The sequence below is a fragment of the Harpia harpyja genome, chromosome 21, assembly GCF_026419915.1.
Source record: "Harpia harpyja isolate bHarHar1 chromosome 21, bHarHar1 primary haplotype, whole genome shotgun sequence".
Lineage (NCBI taxonomy): Eukaryota > Metazoa > Chordata > Aves > Accipitriformes > Accipitridae > Harpia > Harpia harpyja.
Window position 1 is genome coordinate 16,906,804 of NC_068960.1, and position 19,098 is coordinate 16,925,901.

Genomic DNA, 19,098 nt, shown 5'->3' on the forward strand with positions numbered 1-19,098 from the left:
ATGAAAGCGGCCTGTCTTGACTATTTACCCAGCAATTATAAGTAAATCGGTGGTGCCTAACGGGGCCGGTTGCCATAGTGACGATGGGATGGAAGGACCAGCATTTGGTCCTGGCCGCAGCCAATCAGGCTGGGAAGCCCAAGCTGCAATATAAAGTAAAGATTCCCATCTTCCAGCCACGCACTTGCCAAGAAAGGGAAATAGGTTCAAGAGTCTGGGGAAAAAAAAGTGCTCCGGACGGCGGCAAGCAGGGCGGCTGCTCCCGTCATGGCGGACTGCGAACGCCCGGGCAGGTGAGAAATCCCAACTCTCCCCATCTCCCCGCTTATTGTTCTCCTGCGCCGCGGTCCCCTCTGCCGCCCCACCCCACCCACGCCGCCGCCCCGACCCCCTCGCCCCGGCACCCACAATGAAACCCCCCTTCGGGCGAGAGACAAAGAGAGGCGGGTGGAGAAAGGCTCCACCATTCTCCCCAAATTGCCATCGTAGGCCTTTCAAATCAAATTTCGCAAAGCAGCTTCATCAAAGGCCCCCGGCTGAGAGGCACGAGCCCCATATTCCTGCCCCCCCCGGCAGGTCTGGGGTGGTGTGGCGATCCCACACAAAGTCGGCGCCGCACCAGAAGTGTCTTTGCAAAAAAAAAAGAGGGGGAAAAAAAAAAAGGGGGGGAGATGGAGATTAAAAAAACGCAAGCGAGAAAGAGCAGCGCCTAAATTGCTCGTCGTCTCCCCATCTCATTACTCGCGACTTCTGAGGACGGGTATTTCCAAAGGCTGCTATGAAAGACTTGTGAATGGAGCCCCCCCCGTATGAGATCAAAGCCCGAGGGCCGGGACGCTGGGGTGTGCCGGAGGAGGGGGTGAGCAGCGGCAGCGCCGCAGGATGGTGGGGGGGAGCCTTCCTCCCCTGCTGCCACTGCCCTCCATGTTTCCCGGTGTCGCTGCTGCCGCTGCCTGACCCATCTTGCAATGGAGACCAGGGACGGCGGCCAGATCCCAATGGCTGAAACCGAGACGAGCAAACTCCATTGGCTCACAGTTCGGCAACTCTCCCAAAATTCGTGATTAATAAAGGAGCTTATTCCGGCCGGGACCTCTCCGGACACCTCGAATTGCAGATGAGCGGGTGGCTTCCCCACCGCTTGAGCCCACTCCTTGGGTCTCTTCCCTCCCCACGCCGCAGCATTGCGAGCCTGGTGAGCCACCAACAGAAGGGCCAAGGACAAAGGCAGGAGGACAGAAGTTGTGCCACTTTCCCTTCCCGCTGCCTCCCTTCAAATATGGGCTGCTTTCTTCTGCTCAGCGACAAATTCGGCTCCAGGCAGCGTTCTCACCACCGGCACCACAGGCAGACGGGCACCCCATCAGCGGCACGGAAAGCAAACTCACAGATGGTAAAATAAGAGAGTCGTGTAGGGTTCAAAGAGACCTTCTATGTCAATTGTTATATTATTAGGTAAACTCCAAGAAGAAAATCTTTTAATCCACTGTGGCTAATCCAGTCCACTTTTGTTGGCCAGGACATATTCAGCATCAACAAAAGGCTCTGGCCGACGGACACCAGCATACATAATGTATTTATAACTGCGGGAGCCGGCTCAGCAGCAGAAAGAGCCACTGCTTGGGCCAGCAGCGGGGGCCGGGGAGGAGGATTTGCCCGACTTTTATCAGTTTTATTTTCATTTCAAAGAACCCGGCTGATATTTGCACTGCGCCGCTTACCAGAGGGAGCACAAAGAGGGCAGCGACGTTCCCAGCTCTAGCCGGCCCTGAAAACCCACTGGGACATCCCTGGGACCCTGGGGCCAGGGCAGCGCCGGGGTGGTGGTGGCAGAGAGGGCTGCAAGGGCAGGTTTGTCCCGTGCCTAGTTTTGGGGTAATGGTTCCCATGGGGATTTGGCAGCTGGGGTGGCTCCCCCTGAAAGAGTTGTCCTGGGCTGGCAGGGTCCCCTGGGATTTACCCTGGGAAGGTGCCGTTGCCCTGGGATGGGGGGGAGTCACCTTCCTGTAAGGACATGGGATACAACTGATGTGGGAATAGAGCTGCCTGCTCTGCGAAGGGCTGGTGCCGCCGGGAAGGCAAGGTGGAGAGCGTCGCGTGGGTAAACCTTGTCCTCCAAACCCGGAAAAGCAGAGACCAGAGCTGGGGAACCTGAAAAGCAAATAAAAACCAACGGCAGCAAAGGGCAGGTGGGATGTGAGCAGGGACCATAGGGCCGCAGCCCGGCCAATGTGTGGTGTTCAGGCAGGAGGAGGTGGGAGCTGGTGGGACTGAGCTGAGATGGGTCAAGGTGGCAGCCACGAGCTGCCAGCTGTGGATGCTGGAGGTGAGTGGGGGACACTGGCCACCCAGCTCCTTCAGGCATCAGGTGCGGCCCATCCTGAGCAACGGGCTCCCCCGGGGCAGGGCTGGGTGGGTGCCCACACCTGGTCCACAGCAGGACAGGAGGGAACAGATGGCCAGGCTGGGTCCACGGGCTGAGCCAGTAATTGAAAATGGCTGTGAAACATCTGGCTGCACATGCGCTGGTGGCTATGGGATAAGGATGGGACTGAGCCAGCAGAGATGTCTGCAGAGCAAGGAACCAGGGTCTCCGGTGGGGGTGAGCTCGCTCAGGAGCTCATGGGCCTCCCAGGATGCCATTGAGAGAAAAACATCCTTATTCCCACTGTGGGTAGCTCACTGCCATCCAAGGCCAGTGGCTCAGATGTGGCCATAAAGATCTTCAGTGAGACCATGGAAAGGAGACACAGCAATGGAGGCACCAAAAGGACTTGTTTCAAAGAGCCCAGAGGGTTTGTCCCGGGTTTGGTCCTCATGACAAGGGACCTCCTGAGGGCGAGGTGTCACTGCACCCCCAGATGCTCCCTGAGGTGGGCACAGGGCGTTCCACCATTGGGGTAGTGCTAACGGCGCGCCGATGGGAGTGAGTGACCCGGGGAGGAAACGGCCTCCAAGGGATTGTGTTGTTATCGTAAGCCCTGGGTCAAGCTTTTCTGCTTTCACCACACTCGCGGGTACTTGGAGTCCTCCAGAACTACAGTCTTCCTCAAATGTGGTTAAATGTGCCAACACTCAGAAGTTCCTGCAGGGAATGGATGCACATATAGAGCAATTAAGCACAAAGCTGTGAGTCACCGGCCCTGCACAGTTCGTCCTGAGACCCACCAAAGGAGCCAAGGGACAGGGGTCAGGGATGTGGATGCCACCCGTGAAAACAGCTGCTCTTCCAAAGGCTGAAGCATAACGGGGGCTCACTGAGCCTCGCTGCCCAACCCAGCCTGTTGCTCTGATCATTGCCAAGGCATCCTCAAAACTCCTGGCTGCTCTGCATGGTCCATCCAGCACAGGAGCTGCCAGGCCAGACCGACACATAAGGAGCACAAACCACCTGGGAGTCAGAGGATGAGAATTCAGCCTGAATCATCTGTTTTCATCAGGCAGAAGTATAATGGTGGGGGCTGCAGAGGTGCCAGGCTCTGGGCAGCTGTTGAATGTGAGAGGCTGAGCTAAATAGGCTGAGTTAAAGATCTTCAGTGTTGACGATCTGAAAATACCTGTCCATTGGGAAAAGGGAGCCATGGACCTCCTGGGCAGGCACCTCTGCTCCACGTCCCACTGCAGGAGAAGGTTCAGGTGGTCTGGGATGACTTGCAGCGTAGGCTGGGCTGGCGTGGGCCAGCTGCCCACAAGATGGTCATCTCCAGACCATGGGCACTCACCCCACCTCATGGCCCTGGGAGGGTCAGAGAAGCATGGGAAGACTAATCAAAGTCCATGTCCTTTGTGAAGCATGTTCTCCACGACATGTCCTTGGCACACTGGAGAAGCTGCTGCCACACGAAAATGCTAAGTCCAAGGTCTGGCAAAATTTGGTGTTGTACATCCACTGCCACACGATTTCTCATGCTTTGGCCAGTTGTAACAATACAGGATCAGGACGAAACACAATATGAAGCTGGATTTGCTCATGTTTGCCAGCCGTGGGTTCTCCTGAGGCTGGTCACCATGCCAGCCAACATTTGTCCCTTGAAGGACTTCTGGCAGAGGAGATGCATTAATAAGAGAAGGCCCAGCAGGACAGTCAAAGCGGGGAATATATCCTCTGGGAGAAGACCAGGAGAGCCCAGCACCCTGAGGTCAGAAAAGCCAAGGCTGCAGGGATCGGGCTGCTGTCTGCTCCCACCATGGGGGGAGAAGAGCTCCATAGGCTGAAGGACGTGGCTGGCACAAGCTCGAGTCGTGTGAAATGGCTGCAGATGGGCAGGCTGGCCACAAGAAGGTGGCTCCAGCCCTGCAGAGCAGGGGGGTGGCAGGGATCTCCGTGTCCTGAGGGGGACAGGGGAGGAAGGGCTGGGAAGCAGCACCGCTTTATAGAAGACAGCCCAAGGCTTGGTGTCTGGAGGAGATGGGACACAGCAAAGCTTGAGACACCTGCCCGGCCTGATGCTTATGTCTCTGATGAGCAGTTCTTGCTGTCTCCTCCCTAGGGAAGGAGAGGACCATGGGATGCTCATGACTGCTAGCCCACGTCTTCCCCTGCTCCCAGCCATCCTGTCCCCAAGAGGACTTGGCTCTGCTGTGGTTCACCTGCCCGCCCTGGCACGGGAAGAGGAGAGGATTTTGGGAGAGAGGTGGCCTGGGGGTTCACACCCAGAGAAGAGAACTACCCAGTGGTGAGCACAAGGGGAAGGGGGCCCCTGATGATCCCAGAAGTGCTGACAGAAGGTTTGCCTTGGCTGTGGAGCAAGTCTTGGACTCCTCTAGAGACCCGGTACTTCTCCAAGTTTCGTCCCACAGTGAATGACTTTCTGAGCAATTTTTCCAGTTCTGTGTCAGGATGAGACCGATACTCTCTGTATCTTTTCACTCGATGCCAGAAAGCCTTGAGATGAGTCAACACCAAGATGATCTCCTGGGCTGGGCTTGCGCTCGGGCAGCTAAAGCAGGAGAAGAGTTTGGAGACTCTTCCACAAGTGCATGAATAAATGGCACTCACTGAGCACCCCTAGCTCATCAGCCGTGGCTCAGCACAGCATCAGTTCGCTAACGAGGAGCAGCAGAGCCTGCACCATCCTGCCTACCCATGCAGCATCCTCCCACCGCCACAGTCCCACCACCCCTGGCACACTTGGGTGTCCCCAGCTGGTCTGCAGATCTCCAGCCACGGCAGAGATGGTGCAGCAGGAGGGCCTCCTCCTCATCACATCACTGTATTTTTGCTCTTCTCTGCAGAATGAAGCAGGTAAACCCCAGGGTCACTGCTGGACTGGGTCCAGCATCTTGGCTCAGCTGGTCAGGACCTGAGCTGGCATCCATCAGTGCAGAGCCTTTCCTGGGGCTGTTCCTAGGACCTCACTCCCACTATGGAAGAGGAACCCTGCAGAGGTGGTGCAGCCCCCAGGCAGGTTACCAGGGGTGGAGGGGCTCCAGGACTTCCCTGTGCCGAGCCTCAGCTACCCTGGTTGGGTGCTGGTGACACAGCAGCATGGGTGTCCCATCCACCAGCTCGGCTGGGAAGGTTGGCCATCGCTGGGGTGATGGGTGCTCTGAGGAAGGGCCACCTCACCGGGGAAATGGCAAAGGAGGGCAACCCCCACCTGGGGCTGAAGGTTTTGGAGGTGCTGCTGGGAAGCGGGAGGTTGGGAAAGGGATGGTGGAGGCTGGAGTCCCAGCAGGAGTAGGAGCAGATCCCGGAGGGTCTGTGGCTGTGTTACCAGAGAGCTGAAAGAGCGGGGGGCTCCCAGAAGTGCCCTGCCAGGACTAGGGGACCCACAGCCAGGGCTGGCTTGTCCCCCTGGCCTGGAGCAGACCTGGTCCCTCGATGCAGCATGTCGTGCCGCAGAAGAGCCCAGTGAGGGTTCTGGCTGGCAGGCTGTGACTTCCCGTGGGTGTGGCCATCCTGCCTGCTGGTGGGCAGTCGCCAGGAGCCCGTTACCAGCAATTAGCTGCAAACGGCTTCCCAGCCTGGTTGCTGGCCTGTCTAAGCACTCAGAGCCAACGTTTCTCTAGGGCACAGCATCTCTTAGAGGAGCATCTGGGGCATCTAACACCCCATCTGAGAAGAATGAGGCAGTGACGAAAACCACTGTGCAGGAGAATTAAGGGGTGAAAATGCCATGGGGCTTCCCTCAGCAGCTCCCGATGTGATCACAAGGACCCTTTGCCCTAGCCCAGGTCTGGCTGGGTTTTGGACCTGAGCAAACCAGCCACAACCTCAGCTTCCGTTGTCACTTCATGGGCTGGGAGCTCTCCTGGAGAAGGACAACAGCGAGTTGAGACCTGAACTGTACCTGTCAGGTACATGCGCAGGTAAAATGATTTCCAGAGCTTGTCCTGGGTGCACGAGTGTTTCTGAGATGTCCTCACAAGCCTCACTGTACCCAGCAAAGCTGACCATAAAACCATGGGCCACTAGGTGGACTCGCAATAAACCAAGATTGCATGCTAGAGAGCTCGATGACCGTCTTCCACATCTCTGGGAAGAACCTTGTCAAAGCAGATGCACTGTCAGCAAGCCTTGTCCCAGGCAAGAACTGAAAAACCAGCAGCGTGCATTCAACTGGCCACCACCTGGTCACCAGATGTTGGCCAAAACATGGTCAACACACCTTACTTATCACAAAACTTTTTGCCAGCTCCCTGCAAGAGCTGACCCTCCAGGACAGGTGAGCCAGGAGTGTAGGGACAAGCACTTGCTCTCCAAGCTGGACTGGTGACAGGGATCATATCAAAACAGTCAGGCTGGAAGTCCTATAAGGCTGTAGGACAGACATCAAGGCATCGCTGAGCGCTGAGCTTGCTTTCACCAGCCAGGCTAGTGACCACATCTGAGCCAGAAGATCTTGCCCACTGTTGCAAAACAGATCTGCAAGAGCAGAGCAACCAATATTTCCAGAAGTGCTCTTGACAACAGCCTTCCCTTTCCTCCCAGTAGCCCAGCTGGTCGAGATCACTGATGGCTGGATAAAGGAGATCTGCCTCTCCCACCAGAATCAAATGGGTTGAATTAGCATGGGTTGCTCTGGGACAAACCTGCTGGCAGGGACCCGCTGTCTCAGCACAGCTGTTGACAATGTGAGCCACCAGCCAGACCCTGCGTTCCTCCCCAGGGACGATGCCCACCGCACAACCTCCTCGTCCCGTCCTGCCATGGGGACGCGGGAACAGCGGGCGGAGAGGGCGAGTGAGCGATGCCCTGGGGCAGGTGGGTGAGCCCTGGGTCTCCCGTGGAGCTTGGGGACCAGGGACGGGGCTGTCCTCCTGACGCTGCTGCTCCTTCCCACCCTGGCTCTGTAGGGTGGGACCATTTCTGTAGTGATAACTGCTCTGGAGCCCCTGTTCTCAGGGACAGAACAGTCCCAGCATGGCCCGGGGCAGAGCAGAGCCCACTCCAGCCATCTCCATCTCATGGAGGGCCAAGATATAAAGTGTGTCCTTCAGGACCAGGGGAACAGGATCTGCTCCTGCGAGCGGGGACCGGAGGGTGTCCCTGCCTTGCCTGGCTCCCCTGCAAGCATCTCCTGGGCAGGGTGGTCCCAGCAGGGATGAACTGACATCTCTTCTCTCTGCAGAGCGGTGCTGCTGAGACGCGCGTGGACATCGTCCCGCCCCCGGCCCCCCGAGAGGAGCAGCGAGCCTGGTGGTCTGGAGCATGGAGAGGCAGGCGTACAGGGCGCAGGCCCAGGGCGGACCCCAAAGGTGGGTGCGGGAAACCACATGGGGTGGGACATCACCCGGGGGTGCCCGCCTTCACTGGCTGGTGATGAAGAGCATCAGGCATTGGTGATGCTGGCTGAGCGTGTGTGCGATGGCTTTTGGCAGAAAGGGTTGATCAAAATCAGGGGAGTCGCAGGGTCTCAAATGCGGCAGGGGTCTGGCAGGGTCTTGGATCTGGCAGGCTCTCTTTGCTTTGCCAGACATGGGCAACCCTTCCCCAAAAGCACTGGGGGGCCAGGTGGGGAGGGTTGGGGGACACACCAAGGTCCTGGCACCCATGTTGGTTCATGCACTCCTCTCCTGCACCACGGCCCAGAGCAGCAGCACTGGTTCCTTGCCCAAGCAGGGCTGGGGCACGTGCTGCATCCTCGCTACTTGGCAGGGATGGGCTCAGCTGCCGCCCACCTCCCACTCCCACCCTGAGAGAGGTCCCAGAAGAAGCTAGTTCCCTGCCCAGGTGATTTCAAGGCTTAAGGACTTGAATTTCAACCTTAAATCTTGCTTGTAGCCGCAGTCCCATAGCTTTTGCCACAGGTCTTGTGCAACCCCTAGAGCATCATTGGACAGTTGATCAATTACAGATGATTTTCTAGAAGGAGATTGTACCTGCATCAAGGTATCATCACTGTGTGAGAGTAATAGCTGACTGGTTATCGATGGCAGCCATCAACTTCTTGTCAGTGGATAGAAATGACAGGTAACCCATACCATGTGCTGCTGTATGTGGACTGGGTTTCCAGACCTGAGCAAAAACTGGGAGAGGGAAGTTTCTAGCCAGAAAGCTGGGATCAGACCCCAGGAGTTATCTGGGGCAGCTGGGGTGAGAAGAGAAGCCCATGTGAACAAACTGGGCTCTGACGCAGCTGGGGACAGAGGAACATTAGCCGTTACTGTTATTGGCTATTACTGGTATTATGGAAGGTGCAAGGCAAGCGGAGAAGAGCAGCCGCTAGCTGCTGTGACTCTCCCTGGCTGGTCAAAAGGGAGGAGAAGGAGCATGGGGAAAGCTTTGACCAAAACTCCAGTCCTGAGCCCAAAACATGTCCTGGCATTGCTAGAGGTGGCTGATAGCCAGGAGAGGAGCTGGGGGTGGTCTGTGGGCTGGTGGCAGGAGAGCCACGGGGCATTGGGTAATCAGCTCATCTGGAGCAGCCTCCCAAGGCATGGCATGAGCTCATCTGTAATCTTTTTTGGGGGGGAAAAGCCAGGTTTGGGGGCTTTGTAATCTGGCAGGGGAAGGCGAAGCAGACCTGGGGGGAGGCTGATGCCAGGGCAGGCACAAGGGGAAACACCAAGTGGGGATGCTCCCAGAGCTGAAAGCAGAATGAGACCCCAGGAAGAACAGGCCAGGGTGCCAGGATGCTGCAGGGGCTCAGGGTAACGTGCAGGGGCTTCCCTCTGCCATACGGGCACTGGCACCACCATGGGCAAATGCTGGCAGCTGCAAAAACCATTTCAGACTGCCGCCTGAGCTGGTCCAGGCCCTCCTGCCCTTACAGTCCTGGAAGGAGGCCACCCTGGCTGGAGGGCTGGAGTTTTCCTTACTTTTGATGTTAGCAGTAAAACCTTTGCCTCATCCACCCACTCCAGACCTGCACCTGGACCGCCGGTGTACCCTGGGGATTTGCAAGTGAGCACCCACGTGGGAACAGGAGTGAACTGGGAAACTGGGATGATTTTGCTGGAGGGGAAGGACCCGAGCGCCCAGAGCAGCCAAGCCCCGCAGCCTTCCCACCTGCCTAGAACAGCAGGCTCAGGCGTGGGCTTTATAAAAGAGCAGTATGAGAGCAAAAAGGCATAAGCTTGGTGTCCAAACAGTGCTTCATCCTTTTTGCCCAGCACTGGAAAAAAGGCAGGCTGACAAATTTGGGTGCATTTGCCTCTTTTGAGGTGGGGAATCCAAAGAAGGAGGTACGCTCAGGCTGTCCACAGGACCTGCACCATGGGGATTCAGAAAGCTGCTCCTGCTGCTCCATGGATGCTTTGGGGGGCTGACATCGCCAGGGTGGGGAGATATCTTTAGACCAGTCTTCCTGCAAGAAGGGATGCTGTGAGGGTTGCAGCCAGCATCACCTGCTTCAGGTCTTGCCCTCAGCCCCTGGCATGGCTGCCCGTGGGCATCCTTGCTGCCCAAGCAGGGAGGTGCTCCATCCCTCCTGATCTGGCAGGGCAGGAGCTGCCTTCCAGCTCCCAGCCCAGTCATATCCGTGGCTGCTTCTCTGCTTTGTTCTCCAGCCAGCCGTGTCCTGTGGCTCCACTTGCTCGTCACCTCTGCGGCAGTGCTGCTGGGCTGTAGGTGCCTTGTCCCAGCTGGGCTCTTCAGGGTGCCCTCCATTCCTGCTACCACGATGCCAATACTTTTGACTGCTAATACATCTTCCTCCTGCTCTGCAAGCATCATGTTGCCAGCAGTCCAAGAGAGAGCTATCAGCCTCCTCTTCCACTCCAGGACATTTTTTTCTCGGCAGCCCCTTCTGCCATCGCTGCTCATGTAGTCAAACCCTGGCTCCCGCTTCAGAAATGAGGGTGCTCCAGGCACGATAGGGGAGGTATGCATCCCTCTAAGGGCAAGCTGCCCTTTGCCTCCACCAGGGATCGGTGTAGGACCTCATACTTCAGGGTATTTCTATTTGTCCTCCAGTTTCAAAAAGGCTTTTTATTAAAACCGAAATTTGGCACCCCTTATGACCTTGCAGGGTCCTTTTAAATCGCGGCCAAAGGTTGAACAGCACCATCTAGTGCACTTCATCCCAAAAGTGCCCGCGCTGGAGGGATGCCGGCTCTCACCCACGCACATCTCTGCAGTCAGAAGGGTACACTGGATGCTAACAGCCCACCAGCTGTCAAACATCAGCGCCAGGGCTGGCCTGCCTTGCTTTGGGGAAGCTGGTGAGTCACTACAAAGAGGAGAATTAATTTGAGATTAATGTTGTCAGTGCTGAAGCTGAAGCGAGTGCTCTCAGCCTCTGCAGAAGTGATGCTGGAAGGCTTGCGGCTCCCAAGCCAATCTGGCAGGGAACTAATGGCGCTACCAGAAAATGTCCCTTTGCAACTCTGAGAGATGGGAGTGAAGGGCTTGCAGGGACGCTCTGCAAATCGTACCGCACAAGCGTTGTGTGCATGGCATCGGGCTGCTTGGACACAGCCCCAGACCCTTTAGACCAAAGGCTGAGAGCAGTTCCTGTATCACTAGCATTTGCTGGCTCTTCCAGGCAGAAATGAATGTGTGTACCAGGAGCCGGGAAGCGTACAGCATCCTAGGCTTTCACAGGGACTGGCCTCAGCTGCCGGCTGACAGCAGGTCTGCACCAAAACACCACTGCCATCTTGGCTGTGGCATTTTTGGGGAGGTATAAGGCGGGGCTATGCTACCAACTGATGAAGAAGGGAGAAATGACCTGGTTTGGTTCATTGTTGAACCAAAGGTCTTTGTTGAAAGACCTTGCAGGCTGGTTCCTCCCCCATGTAGCCAGGGATGCTCGGTTTGGTTTTTCACCTCTTTGATGTCCCCAGGTAAATCCGGAAGTAGCTGATGTTGGCCCTTACCAAAGCGCAGGGACTGGGCTCCTCGGCATGGGTGAGCTAAGGTGAAAAAGGCAGGGAGGGGGCTCCAGAGGGAGCTCATGGCTCTCCCAGTCCCACTCAGCCCTGCTAGAGGACCAGAAAATGGCGAGGCACCAGGATGGCTTGGCATCAGCCTGCAGGGAATTTGCCTCTTCCAGCCTACAAAGGGGCAGCTGCCTGGCTGCCTTTGCTGGAGCAGGGCAGCGCTGGCTCCGCTTTCTCAGGGCTCGAGGACAGAGCATGCACACAGCGATCCTGCACTGCTGGAAGGGACCTGCTGGCTGGGCTGGAGCCCTCCGTGCCTCCCCAGTGTGGCAGGAGCTGTGGGTAGGATGGGTGCTGGCTACTTACCCCGGGCTGTGTCCCCTGAGCCGGTGGAATGCGGCCAGGAGCTGGTGGGTGCAAGAGAAGCCCCCAGCACTTCTCTTACTGCCCCGGGTCCAGCCCGGTCCCAAGGAGTAGTAAGCAGCCCCGGGGCACGCCAAGCCCCGGCACTTCAGCCATCTGCATCCTGGTGCACCCAAAGTCCTCACACCCACCCCCTCAGTCCTCTCCTTGCCACGGCAAAATCTGGCTCCAGTTTCTCATGCAAACTCAGTTCAGGGCATGAAATCTTGCTGGGCCTTTCTCTGGGAGATGAAAAGCTCTCTAACACCTGATCGTCTCTCAGCCATGAAGTTGTTTAAGCACTATAATCAAGGCATCTCTGGGGCTCCTTTGAACTAGCTAAGGAGGCTGCAGTTCTCAGGCATCCCCCTGCAAAGCAGGGGTCAGTTTTAACACTCCTCCACCTTCTGTCTAATTTTTGACTTTTTTTTTACATGTTTGACCTTTCTGAAACAGATGCTGGAACCCCTTCTGCTATAGCTCCCAGCCCCGTCCTAGGCAGGACATCCCCCGTGGGGAGCCTGCTGCTCCTGCCCTGTCCCTCCTGCCTCTTATACTCCCCCCCCCACCCCGAGTCCATCCTTGTCAGAGCGCAGGTTTCCAGCAGAAGGGCCCTCTGCTCATCGGAGGGATCCTTTCGCAGCTGCTCACATTCAACCACGTTTTATTTGCCCGGGACTCAGCTTATGGAGTTTTCTACAGCTGTCTTGACCTCGTCCGTGTCTCCTGCCCCTCTCATTTCGCTGGCCCCAGCATTTTTCTCAGCAGGGCTTTTTAATCTATTTCTAGACCATTGATGGAAATGCTGAATAGCATTGGGCTTCCCATCCAACCCCGGACACCCACTGAGAGCGCTCCCATTCTGCAGGGATTCCCCATTGATGGCTGTCGGTTTGCCAGCTCCCAGTCCCTTTAAGGTGTCTCTCTTGATGTTGTATTGTGCTAATTTTTAATCAGAATACTATATGGATTAAGTCACATGCCTGAACAGAGTCCAGGTCTATTATTTCTATGCCATAACCTTTATCAGCCAAACTTGTAATCTCTTCAAAGGATGACATCAGAGTTTGACAAGAGCTATTTTCCAGAAACTAGGCTGATTGCATTAATTATATTCCCATCCTTTAATTCTTTACCAGCTGAATCCCACATCAGCTTTTCCATTATTATGCCTGAGATCAGTATTGCTCTGCTACATGTAAATCAGCTCCCAGCATCGTTCACATGAAAGAGCGTAAGGAGCCACACCATCCTGCCGGGCTCTGCACCAGGGTGGGAAGGGGAGCATCGCTGCTCAGGGTAGACTTCTGTGCATTTCAGAATGCTGGAGAAAAATGCTGTACGTTTCCAAAAGTGTTCCCTAAATGCATGGAAACAGGCACGCACAGTAGAGTAATTGCATCAAAACCCAGAAACCATTCTGATCAGAAATCTTTCTAAGTAGTTTCTGATTTTTGGAGGACTGCCTTGTGGCTTGTTTGCACGTTCAGCTTTTGGGACGGTACATAGGTGTCTGCCTGGCTCAGTCCCAGGGCTCTGAGTATGTCATCGCTTTCCAGGGAAGAAGCAGGCTTCGCATTTCCCCATCACGCTACTCTTGTTTGATCTCTGCATCTGGTAATCCCCTTCTTCTTCCCGCAATGTCCACTGTCACTCTGGGACAGCACTGCAGCCTCAGTGCAGGGGTACCCTGCCTGGCCAGAAGCTCCCCATAACCAACCATCTCGGGGTAAGACACGCTGCCAACCGCCTTTCACGGGAGTCTCCATGTTGTTTGACCCACTTCAGTCCATACAGTGCCACCTCTTGGCGAATCCCCTTATTTCTCCCTGCCGCAGAATTGCCCTGCTCAGAGAAGCGGGGCACACATGCCACAGTCTCTAAACCAGCTCTAGTTGTTTGTGGAGGCAAGGGCCGCTGGTGGAGCCGCCACCGTGCTCCTCCATCCCCAGGCCTACTGGAGCGTGGTCCCTCCTGGGCAGAGCTTGGCTGAAGACGTTGCCGTTTGACCCCGGACAGAGCAGTAGAGGCCCATGGTGGCTTTGCGGGCGGCTGCCTTTTCCCTGCCGAGCCCAGCCAGCTCCTCCACCAGGCCTTGGAGGTCTCTGAAGCGGGACCCTCTCCCGGGCCGTCCCCTGCCCTGGATGCTGGGAGAAGCTCTGCAGGCTCCTCTTGCCCACAGCGAGACGGAGCCCTGGAGCTGCCTGGCCCTCGAGCGAGGAACTAGCCCAGCCGGGGCTCCGCTGGGGCCCCCAGCGCCGTGCGCGGGCCCTCGGCCATGTGCCCGGGGCTCCCCGGGGCTCGAGGCCTCCTCGGGCGGGGACCTCCGTGCGCCTCCCCGCCGGCCTAGCAGCGAGCGCGGGGGGGGGGGGGGGCGGGCCGGGGCCGCAGAGCTCCCTGCCTGCCTGCCTGCCTGCCCGCCCGGCCGCCGCCGGTCTCGGGCCCCCGTGTGCCCTCGGCGCCGCCTCCCCCGGGCCGGGCCGGGCCCGCTCCGCCCCCGCGGCCGGCTGCCGGTTCGCGGGCTGCCGGTCCCGCAGTACCGTCCGGGGGCGCGGGGGGCGCGGCTGAGCCGCTCTCCCCGGCGCTGGGAGGCAGCGGCGCAGGCGGAGCGGAGCGGTGCGGGGCTCGCTGCTGCTCTCTCCCTGTCGCCGCCACAAGCCAGCGGCCGCGGCCATGGGCGTCCCGGGCCGCCCGCTTTGTGCCGCCGCCGCCCCGCCGCCCGCCGCCCCGGGCCGCCGCTGCTGAGCCGCATGGGCCGGGCCCCGCGCCGCCGCCGCTGCTGCTCCGTGCGGGTGAGTGAGCGAGCGAGCGAGCGAGCGGGGAGGCGGCCCCGAGCCCAGGCCCTGCGCCGAGGCCGCGCCGGAGGCCGCCGCCGGGCGGGAGGCGCGGGGCCGCGCCGGGCGCCGCCGAGCCGGCGCTAGGCCGCCCTGGGCGCGGGGGGGGAGCGGGCGCCTGCCGGCGGGCACGGGCCGGGCCGCGCCGCTGAGGGCGAGCGGGGCCGGGGGCGGCGGCGGCGGCGGCGGCGGCGGGGGGGCGGCCCGCCTGGGTCGCCTCCCCCCGAAGTTGCCCGGGGGCGGCGGGGGGCCCCGCGCGGCGCCCTGTCAGCGCCGGGGCCGCCCGCGGAGCCTGCCCCGGCCCGGCGCCTCCCGCGGAGCGACTTGGGGCGGCGGGGGGCCCGGCCGGGCCGGGGGCGAGGCTGCCTCTGCCCGGGGCCGTGAGGCCGGGGGCGGGGGGTGGGGGGGGTGTCCCCCTGCGGGGAGAGAGGCGGCCGGGCGCCGGCGTCCCTCGGCCGGGCGCCTCGCTCGTCCCCGCCGGCTCCGGCCGGCGCTCGCCCGCTCTCGGCGGGCGCCCCGCGGGGCTCCCCCCCGGCCGGGGCGAGGAGCGAGCGCCGCCTCGCCGCAACAATGACCGACATGGCTGTGGGGCCGCTGCCCCGGGGGCCGAGGGGGCTGCCCCAGGGGGTCTCCAGCGCCCGGGCAGGGCTGACCGGGGACCTTCGCCGGGGAGACCGGTGCGCGTCCAGCCCTCGTGTCCGTACCCGGGGTGAAAACGACCTAAAACCGCAGCATGGTGCGAAGAAACAGCCCCGTTCCGCGGTGCCAGGGCAGCGGCTGCACGCTCCGGGCGGCTCGGACTGGGTGTGAGGGCGGCACTGGCTCCTGCGGTGCGCGGCACGGGTCGAGCACGTGGGGCCCCGCCGTGCTCGCCGGCCGCTCCTGGTCTCGCTGGGGCTATTCCGCGATGAGCGGACGGGCTGTGAGGACAGGCATGGCGTAGGCATAGGCGGTTCTTGGTTCGGCTGGAGAGAGGGAGTGAATGGGGGAAAAAATGGCAAAGCATCCCAAAGGTGCGTTTGTTGGGGTGGGGTGAGTTTTGAGAGGGAGGCCGAGCTAAAACGTGTCTTTCCCGGTGTGTTTTCACATGCAGTTGAATTAATCCAGTGCATGGAGTAATTTGTCAGGCAGCTGGTGCTCTGCAGTACTCGGGGCTTTGAGGCTGATGCTGTGCTGTGAAACAAGACTTTTGCTACTGTCTTTACATGATGAAGTTATCTTACCAAGCAGCAGAAGTAGCAACCCAGGGATTTGGCCTTCTCTGTCATCCCCTCCTTCCCCACACCTCTCATCCTCCATATTGACTTGTTGCTCTTTAAAAATGTTGTTCTTGATCAGATTTCCTTCTCAAGGTGGTTTTCTCATCTTCCTTTGATGACCTGAAATTTTCCCAGGCTCGTAGCATGTGATGTTGTTAGCATAAATGAACCTTTTCTCAATGGCCTGTCTACAAAAAACGGTGCCAGAACTGAGCTCCTGTGCTAACATGCCCATCTGAAGCAAGAATGCAGTCCAGATGCCCAAAATATCGGGGTCAATGATACATCTGGATTCCCCTAGAGCTAGACGAGGCGACGCAGTGTATTTCTGAAACGCAGAGATTTGTGAGGAATGTGGCACTGGTATGTCGCTTGAGCATACAAAAGCCACCTGTGTTTGATTAAGGTGCAGTCTTGCTTTCAGGACTAACTGGATATTCTTTCAAAATATTTTTCACAAGCCTTAAATTCCTGTTTGGGGATGAGAATTTCCTAGATCAGTAGCCAGATAAAAACATGCTGCCTTAGTATGACCTGGTACGTGTGCTGTCCAGGTAGGCTGTGCAGAGGAGTTCATGGCAGTGCAGAAGATGGCATGTGTCCTGTGGCACCGTGTGGTACCTAAGTGTAGATCCCTTGGGTAAGGGCACTGCCAGATCCCAGGGTCCTGTGAAACCACCAGTGTTGGGAAATTGGCCGCTGTTTTAGTGTAGCACCAGCCGTATCAGCGATGCCGAATGCTGGATGTAAAGTTTTGGGATATTGTGTAACTGTCATTTTTAGGGGGTACCTGGTTTGAGCCAGTTCTGTGCTCTCTGAAGTTGCCGAGAGCTTTGCCATTGATTCCGCTGAAAAAGAGACATTAATACAGTAGTGGTGCAGAGCAAAATTAGTGGTTTGTAATCTTAGAGTGTTTATTTACAGTGATACTCGCTTATTTTTTTCTCATCTGTTTCAGCCAAACAAACTTGTTTACCCAGGAGCTACAAATATTGGTGATTTGAGATTTGAGCTCATCCCCCACTGTTCCTGCGCAAGCAAGGACCAGAAAAATGAATATCCAGGGGAAAGGCTTCCCCTTGGACCTCGGAGGAAGCTTCACCGAAGATGCTCCGAGGCCACCGGTTCCTGGTGAGGAGGGGGAACTCGTGTCCGCAGATCCAAGGCCAGTTAGCCATGGTTTCTACTCCAGTAAAAGTGATGTGGTTAGAAATGAGACGTCCACAGCAACACCGAGGCGTTCTGATTTGGATTTGGGGTACGAGCCTGAGGGGAGTGCTTCGCCAACTCCACCCTACCTGAAGTGGGCAGAGTCGCTGCACTCCTTGCTGGATGATCAAGACGGCATCAACCTCTTCAGGACTTTCCTGAAACAGGAGGACTGTGCAGATCTGCTGGACTTCTGGTTTGCCTGCAGCGGCTTCAGGAAGCTGGAGCCGTGCACATCTAATGAGGAAAAAAGACTCAAGCTGGCAAAAGCCATTTACAAAAAATACATCCTTGACAACAACGGCATTGTGTCCCGGCAGATCAAACCGGCCACAAAAAGCTTCATCAAAGACTGCGTCATGAAACTGCAGATTGACCCTGACATGTTTGACCAGGCCCAAACGGAGATTCAGTGCATGATAGAAGACAATACCTACCCTTTGTTCCTTAAGTCGGATATTTATTTGGAATACACAAGGACAGGTGGGGAAAGTCCAAAAATTTATAGCGATCCAAGCTCAGGGTCCGGGACAGGTAAAGGGCTACCCGGTTATCTGCCAACTCTGAATGAGGACGAGGAGTGGAAGTGTGACCAAGAGGCCGAGCCCGAGGCCAGCAGGGACTCAGCACCTTCCAGCAGGCTCACGCAGAAGCTGCTTCTGGAGACAGCCACCCAGCGCGCTGCCTCGGCTCGGCGCTACAGCGAGGGGAGGGAGTTCAGGTAGGTGAGCGCCGGGGCAGCATCCCTTCTGCGGCGTGCCTCCGAGGAACGGACTGGGAAGACGCTGAGGGCGCAGGGGTGATGGGAAGCCTTGGAGGACCTTGGGTGGCGGGGAGCTTCCGCATCGGTACAGGATGGCGTTACGCGGGTGCTTTGGAGGAGTGCAAAGCTTTACTTGAAAGTAGTCACAGGTTATTTTAAGGGTGTCTTTGGTCATTCCTGTCTGGTTGCCCCAAATCATCCTTGCAGCATGTTCCTCACCTGGGGAGACTGCTGCTAGATGTGGTCTGGAGGCAGGTAGGGCTTGGTGGGCAGTGCAGAGCCGTGGACAGTCCTTTTGCACGCACAGGCAGTTGAGCAAGCTGCAGTTTCAGGTTGGCTGTAGCTCACACCAGAAGGTCAGCGTTCAGTTACTGTAACGCAGGCAAGTACAGCTCGTCGTAAAACTCCTCTGTGTAAATGTATGAGGAAATTGTGATGAGCCACAACTAGAAGCTGCAGGAAGCTTGCAGGAGATACCATCACCTGCTTGTATGAGAGGAATGGAGTTCACAGTGCTCCCTGGTAGTGGTACTGCTTTGCACACAAGATTCCCAGCACTGAATTCTAGTAGTGTCAAAGTCAGAACCACTGAATCCAGTTAAAACCATTCCCTGCTGTAGCTTTTCCCTTCAGCAAAGTAATTGCTGGTTTTTTTAACTGGAGGAGTTGCAGGGTTTTGCAGCCTGCTTTTTTTCTGGGTCCCCCACCCACTTCCAGCCAACATGGATTTTGAAACTTGCTGAGAGCTCAGTTAAAATTCCAGACAATTAACTTAGCAGGGAGCTCTCTGGGATCAATAAGCATGTGTGTGTCTAACCCTTGCTGAATCAACAGAACCCGGCCAGAACACATTCCTACTTTTTTTTTTTTTTTTTTAATAAAATCTCCTTGTTTTAAGACCTGCTTAGGCTAAAATCTGACACTTTGTGAAGATTATGAAATGAAGTAGCTGAACTGTCCTCTTCAAAGCCGCCTGCCTTATGAAAAGCATTTCTGTATTTAATCTCCCTCGGCCGTCCCTTTAGGCTGGCAGCTGGATACGCATCCCGCCCCACACAAGGTCTCGGTGCCTTTCAGCTGGCGAAATGTTTTCGGTTTGATTCTTGTTTTCTTACAGATTTTGAGGAGGGGATGTTGCGTGTGAAACTCTTGCAAAAAAAAGAAGGGGAATTCATGCGGACTCCTGCTGTTTTAATCAGGAGTCAGAAAAAAATATCCCAGGGTCTCAGGACTTTCCCATGGAGTTAATAAAAACCTTGAATGTTTCTTGAAGTGCGTTTTCACTGAGCGGTCAGGTACTCACCATAAGCGAAGGATTAGAAAAGTCTACGATTTAAGTATCTTTCTTTAAGCAATAATGGCT

General features: G+C 57.1%; 1 protein-coding gene across 4 annotated transcripts in view; it reads left to right on the plus strand.

Moving 5' to 3' along the window:
• Positions 1 to 14,245: 14,245 nt before the first annotated feature.
• Positions 14,246 to 19,098, plus strand: part of AXIN1 (axin 1) — a 75,685-nt gene continuing 70,832 nt past the window's right edge. The window contains exons 1-2 of one of the 4 annotated variants that reach the window (XM_052772659.1): positions 14,246 to 14,462; positions 16,722 to 17,693. In XM_052772659.1, the coding sequence (XP_052628619.1) occupies positions 16,816 to 17,693 (878 nt within the window). In that variant the 5' untranslated portion in view covers positions 14,246 to 14,462; positions 16,722 to 16,815. Of the gene's footprint in view, positions 14,463 to 15,596; positions 15,857 to 15,888; positions 16,127 to 16,721; positions 17,694 to 19,098 lie in introns of those variants that run through there. The other 3 variants (XM_052772663.1, XM_052772662.1, XM_052772661.1) reach the window with 3 other exon arrangements.